General features: G+C 45.8%; 1 protein-coding gene across 1 annotated transcript in view; it reads right to left on the bottom strand.

Moving 5' to 3' along the window:
• Nucleotides 1–5188, bottom strand: part of LOC119843034 (zinc finger protein 345-like) — a 34047-nt gene extending 28859 nt beyond the window's left edge. The window contains exon 1 of the mRNA XM_038371932.1: nucleotides 4483–5188. Within this exon, the coding sequence (XP_038227860.1) occupies nucleotides 4483–5188 (706 nt within the window). The remainder of the gene's footprint in view (nucleotides 1–4482) is intronic.
• Between the last annotated feature and the right edge of the window lie 1794 nt (nucleotides 5189–6982).

Below are 6982 nucleotides of genomic sequence, written 5' to 3' on the forward strand. Positions count from 1 at the left end.
TGAGAACACAGAGGAACATCCTCAGTGGGAAGGCCCTGAGCAAGTGGAATGACATGGGGCATTGTGGGGAAGACCCACTTGTGAGTGTCAATGCAAGGAAGCATCAGACCCCCACCCCCCCAGGGAAGAATTGGTGCAAATCCACTCACTGTGAGGAAGTTTCAAGGACTTTCAGGAAATCATGGATCAGCAGAGAGAAAGAAAAAAATGTATCAAGTGTCAGAAACAAAATCACTCAGAGCTCAACCCTTCTTTGATATCAGAGACACCACATGGGAGAGACTCCCTATATTAAGAACATATGAGTGGATAGACTGGGTCAGATCAATGGCCCATCTGCCCAGTATCCTGTATTCTGACAGTGGCTAATGCCAGGTGCCCCAGAGGGAATGAACAGAGCAGGGAAATTATCAAGTGATCCATCATCTGTCATCTAGTCTCAGCTGTCCTGGCAGTTAGAGGTGTAGGGACACCCAGAGTATGGGGTTGTGCCATTGATGGACCTATCCTCCAAGAACTTAATTAATTATTTTTTGAACCCAGTTATACTTTTGGCCTTCACAGCATCCTCTGGCAATGAGTTCCAAAGGTTGCCTATGTGTTGTGTGAAGAAGTACTTCCTTTTGTTTGTTTTAAACATGCAGTCTATTAATTTCATTGGGTGATACCTAGTTCTTGTGTTTTGAGAAGAGGTAAATAACACTTCCTTATTTGCTTTCTCAGCACCAGTCATGATTTTAGAGACCTCTCTCCTATGCCCCTTTAGTCGTCTCTTTTTCAAGCTGAACAGTCCTACTTTTACTAATCTCGCCTCATATGAAAGCTGTTCCATACCCCTAATAATTTCTGCTGCCCTTCTCTGTACCTTTTCCAATTCTAATATGTCTCTTTTGAGATGGGGCGACCAGAACTACATGCCATATTCAAGCTGTGGATGTACCATGGATTTATGTAGTGGCATTAGCATATTTTCTGTTCTATTTTCTATCTCTTTTCTAATGGTTCCTGGACTGTGGGGAAAGCATCAATGAGAGCTCAGACTTTACTAACTATAAAAAAATCCACAGTAGAGCAAGAGAGGAACAGATAGACCTGTAACTGTGTGCATGCCCAGAGGTGGAAACATGGGCACCAGGGGACATTTTAGTGCAAAAACATAGGGGCCAATTGAGTTTAGGTGCCTATAGAGTTACAGCTTCCCACTGCGAGAACCTTTCATCACTGCTTCCCCTCTGCCGGAGCTGCACACCACGGTGAGAAGTGCGGATGCAGCCTATCTTTCACTGTTGTGTGTAGCAATATGCATAGTACCTGTACTGTACACACTACCATAAGTGTAAACAGAACCTCAGTTGTCTTGTTTCTTCTGTTTCCTTTCTTGGATGAGATGAGATGAAAAGGCTCAGTTCAGATGAGAGTGCTAAGAGCTGGTATTTCAACACAGAGAGATTTGACTTACCAAATTTCAGGCCAATCTGGCTATTTTTATTTATTTTAGAGAAGGGGCAAAAATGGGAATTATTATACATATTCAGTGGCTTTGTAAAGTGTAATCTATAAACCAGTGGTTCTTAACCTGGGATGCATGCATCCCCTGGGGGTGCGAGATGCCCTTTCTGGGGGTGCGAGACTTTTTTAGAAGGTAAAGCATCGAAAACACAAATTAAGCACAGGCACGTAACTACTTTGTTTCATCAAACCTATGTATTTAGTAACATTATACATTTAACAATTACTGTAATATACAAACAAAAAATATATCTAGGTTTAAAGAACTGACCTACTTCAACGATTTTTGATAAGGGGTATGAGAACATATTTTGAGAACCAAAGGGTGCAGGCTGCAGTAAAAGTTAAGAACCACTGCTATAAACCCTTATAAAGAGACTTTGCTGGCAGCCCCATTTTGACCCATTAAATAAATATGTTTACTCAGGTTCTCACTAGATAAAGGACTCTGGACTCTGGGGAACTCAGCTCATTTTATTTCTCCTTATTCAAGACAAGAAAAGCACAAATAAAGTATTGCCCAGAAGCCAGTTCAGAACATTGCATTTTGAACTGAAAAATTATAAGGACTAAATGAGAGAAAGGGACAATAAAAGATAAAAATTATGAAAAGAAATTATTAGGGAATAAACGACAATTTGTAAGACTAAAATCCAAATTAGCTGGTGCCATTGTGATCATCTAGACTGACCTGACTAACACAGGCCAGAGACCTTTCCTGAATTGCACATTTTAAATGAGAAGGTACACAAAACAAAAACAAACCACAACAAAAGTTCATAAGAACAACGCAGAGCACTGTGAGAATAACTTGGAATGAGACCGGCTATTTAGCTACTCTAAGTGTGGGACCAATGTAAATGAGATGCTCAGAGACTAACCGAGCTGGGGAACAGTGTTCAACAACATTCTAGAAGCTAGTGCTGCTGGGTATCAGGTGGGATTCCCACTGCCCACAAAGGTTTCTCTATGTCTTCCATGTATGACACCATGGAGATCAGCCTTTCTGAATGGTGCTTTCTCAATTCTCACCCAGTCCGGTTGGGACTCCTGTCAGGAGAATGAAGGACCTGTGGGTGACAGCAGATGCTGGGATCCCTGATGGAGAAGCCCCTCGTTCTCCAGCATGTTGGTTTCTTCAAGCTCTTCCATCTACAGGCTGAGCTCAAGCAGGTGACAGCGCAAAGGTACTTAGGTGTTGCATTGCCTAACCCCTGGGTGCCCCACCACCCAGTGACATGCTCAGCCCTGGTTCCCAGGCTCCTCCAGGTATTGAGCAGGGAGAGCTAGAGGCCTAAGGAAGGAATCATCAGAAACCGGGCAAGCTGAGCAGAGAGCCACCTAAGCTAGGCAACAGTAAGATGAAGAGGAAAGGGGTGACATTCCCTAACTCTGATTGATCTGGGTCTTGTGCATCTGAGAGGGAATCCACTCCACTCCGAATTCTCTGCCATGAAACCCTCTCCTGGAGTTAAGCACCTGAGCTAGGTCAGCTGCTTAAGCAGTCCATGCACTGGCGGGGAAGGGGGAAGGAGAGAGACACAACCTCAGTACATCCAGTAGTCCAGTGGTTACAGCACTCCCCTGGGTTTAAGACCTTGCTCTGCCTCATTTAGAGCAGGATCTTGAACCTGTATCCAAGATGGGTCTTCCTCTGTGGACCAATGAATATTTAATGATTTATACACAATGGCACAACTCTAACAGGAGCGATGGGGAGAGCCATAGCCCCCTGGTTAGGACACTCATGTGGGAAACCTGGGTTCAAGTCCTTGCTCCAGATCACAGCAGGGCTTTGAATTTGGGTCTCCCACCTCCTATGTGAGTGCCCTAATTGCTAGGGGAGACACACAAAAGTCACAACCTGGCTGCCTTTTGGTATTGGGTCTTGGGTGTTTGGTCTGAGAATGCCAATGGAATTGGATCATGATGGCGAGATAGATGGTGGGAACATCTCGTCTGAGAATCCCATTTCATGGCCACTGGGGCTTTAGCTTTGGCATGGGCTTTGAGCATCAGTGCATAGCCAACTTTGTTCATTCCCCCCAGCAGAAACCAAGGTGCCTGTGGGGTTTGGTGGCAGCTCAGCAGTGGTTTTGAAAATGTCAGTAGTACCTAACAAGGCTTTTAGGTGCCTAAATATTTTTGTGTCTCTGGCCTCAAGTGACCCCTAGAAAGGATGCGATCTTACCCCTTCAGAGTTACCCACTCTTGGCACACATCCAGTGATTCCAATTACGGGCATTTCCTTCCATTCCTGAAATCCATCAGCTTGTTGCTGTGCCAACCAGGGGCCTCACCCCGAAGACCCCTCCCCAACAATCAAAGTTCTCCTAGTCCAAACACATCTAGTTCAGTACCAGTCTGTCTATCTCCAACTTCTTCTCACTTCATAACCAGTCAGGCTAGACTTTGGTTCCCTATCACCTTCGTTGAGCAATTAACACCAACTTCTACACAGCATTTCCTAGTGTTAGATTCCTTTCCCAGTCTGGGGAATTAAAGGAGTGGAGCAGGCATCAAAGTTTTTGGGACATCCCTCGCACAGGAAATGGATCCATTTAAGTAATGGTGCTCAGCCAGATGTTGCGGTGTATGGAGAGGTGGGGACAAGTCTACAGAGTGAGTGAAAGGCCTGAACTAAAAGTAGTCTTCCCTCCATCTCTCTGGCTTCATGGATGAGGAATAGGTCATGGGAAAGAAGAGCAACCAAGTCCAAGGAGACTTAGCTAATGGTACTCTTTCTCTCCTGTTCTCCCAGACATTGTCAGGAGGCAGAAGAACCCAACAACTCGGCAGCAAGGAGCTGATTAATCATCTCCTTTTTTTGCCTGGGGTTTGTAGGCCAGGCAGAGTCAGAGGTCACTGGTCAGCATGAGGTTGGCTGCTGCTGGCTGGCTCCTGGATAGATATTTGACTGTATCCTGCCCATATTTGTGGGATTGGGCAAATGCTTTACTCATTTTGGCCAACCTGATTGAGGGCCCGTGGACAATTTCTTTCTCGCATGTGTTCTCCGATGTTTTGTGAGGCCTGTGCTGGATCTGAAGCTTTTCCCACACTCGGGGCATTTATAAGGTTTCTCTCCTGTGTGGAGTCTCCGATGGATAGTGAGAGTTGAGCTGGCCCGGAAGCATTTCCCACACTCAAAGCATTTATAGGGTTTCTCTCCCGTATGGATTCTTTGATGTCTAATGAGGGTCCTGCTGTCTCTGAAGCTTCTTCCGCAGTTGTGGCATACATGAGCTTCATGTCCCATATGGGTTCTCTGATGTACAATAAGGGCTGAATGAACAGTGTAGCTTTTCCCACACTCAGGGCTTTGATGGGGTTTCACTGACATGTGTTTCTTTTGATGCTTTTGGAGGGATTCACTCCTGATGAAGGTTTCCACGCTGTCAGGGCATTGGTAGGCTCTTTCCTCGCTGTGGATTTTGCGATGCTTATTGAGGGACTTGTTTGCAATGAAGGCTTTCTCGCAGTCAGGGCATTTATAGGGTCTGTCCCCCGTGTGCATTCTTTGATGGCTAATGAGGCTTGAGTTGGAGATGAAGCCTTTCCCGCAATTGGGACATCTATAGGGTCTCTCTCCTGTGTGGGTTCTCCGGTGTCTAAGGAGAGACGAGCTACTACAGAAGCTTTTCTCACACTCGATACATACATGTTTTCTCTGTGCCATCTGTATTCCTTGCTGGCTCTTAATGTTGAGGTTTTTGTGACCTTCCCCACTGTGAGTTGATTGAACCCATCTCTTCTCTGGGTGGTTTCCTTGTGGCCTCTCTGGTCTGCCTTGACTCTCATGGGCTAGAGAGACATCCCCTTCTGACCTTCCCGATGACATCTCACCACCTTCCCATTGAGGATCCTCCTCCTCCTTCTCACTCACCATCCCATCACCTGCTGGGACAGAGAGAGATTCCAGACAGGAGTCACTCCCTGTGCTGAGGGGAGGGGAGGAAAGGGAACCTCAGAAAGGGGGGAACAAATAAAATAACTGCTGGGAAGATTGAAAAATTAGGAGGCAATTTTCCCCACCCCCAACTCTTTCACCAGAGGAGAGAGGGGCGGGGACCAATTCTGCCTTCACATCCCATCTGAATACCCAGGGGGAGGGAACTACAGCCAAGTCTCAGTCAGGAGAGGTGGGAAGCCATGAGTGATGTCTGCCATGAGGCTACTGCATCTAATGGGCACAAGCCTGACCTGAGTGAGATGAGGAAGAAGTGGAGGAGCTCACGGGGCCTTTGTCATAATCCCACCATTTTCCTTTTCTCAGCCATTGTTTCAGAATGGGTCTAACGGGTTCTTCCTCTGAGCTTTCCTCGGAGCTCTGGATATCTGGGACCCAGGCTTCTTCCCCTCGTTCTAGCTGAGCAAGCAACTCAGGTTGGTAAATTGGAGATCCTGCTTGGGGGAAAGAAACAGGTGACAACAGCGTGAAGTACAGATTTGCGGAGTGTTTGATACAGAGAATGTGCTGTGATTTTTTCAAACCTAAACTCTTCTTAAAAATATAAAATCCTCTGGCCACCCACTTGGCTGCTCAAAGCCACAGGACCCTCTGCTAAAAGTGAGGATTTAACTCTTCACGTCTCTGCTGGGAACTCACACAGCCAGATGCCCATCATCAAAGGGGTTCCTGAATTACATAGAAAACAGTCCATCTCCCTGGATCTGCTCCTTAAAAGCAGAGAGGGGCCTTGTGACTCTGAGAGAATAGTAAGGAGGCTCAGGGCCAGTGAATGCAGTCCTTGCCCTGAAAAGTTTGCTATCTAGTTTAAGACAGGGATCAAGGAGTGAGTGTAACAAACAACAAGGGAGAAGGGAGGCTGGGGGAGGGTAACAATGAATAGAACAGGCAGTGACCCACCCTAGCAACACCCACGGCCTAAATGAAAATGGTCACATTTTTTAACAAGAGCAACCTCTGTTTAGGAACAAGGTATGTAGGTTACACTGGCAGAATGGGGGACTGTATCACGGGAAGCAGCGACTTTGAAAAGGACTTGGGGGTCATGGCGGATAATCAGCTGAATGTGATCTCCCAGTGCAATGCTATGGCTAAAAGGGTTAACATGATCCTTGGATGTATAAACAGAAGGATATCAAGGAGGATGGGGAATGTATACAGAGTTGATGCAACCATTACTGGACATTGTGTTCAGTTCTGGCATCCACCCTTCAAGCAGGGTGATGAAAAAAATTAGAAAGGTTTCAGAAAAGACCCGTGAGAATGATCCAAGGTCTGGAAAACCTCTCACACTGAGAGAATTAAGAAGCTCAAATTATTTATTTTATCCAAGAGAAGGTTAAGAGGTGACTTGGTCATGGCCTAGAAGCACCAACTGAAGGAGGAGATTTCAGATAACAGAGGGGTTTTCAATCTTGCAAACAAAAGCAGAATAAGGTCCAAGGGCTGGAAGCTGCACTAGAGAAATTTGGATTAGAAATAAGATACAATATTTTTTTAACT

This window comes from Dermochelys coriacea, chromosome 14 (genome assembly GCF_009764565.3).
Source record: "Dermochelys coriacea isolate rDerCor1 chromosome 14, rDerCor1.pri.v4, whole genome shotgun sequence".
In the NCBI taxonomy this organism is placed as follows: Eukaryota; Metazoa; Chordata; order Testudines; family Dermochelyidae; genus Dermochelys; species Dermochelys coriacea.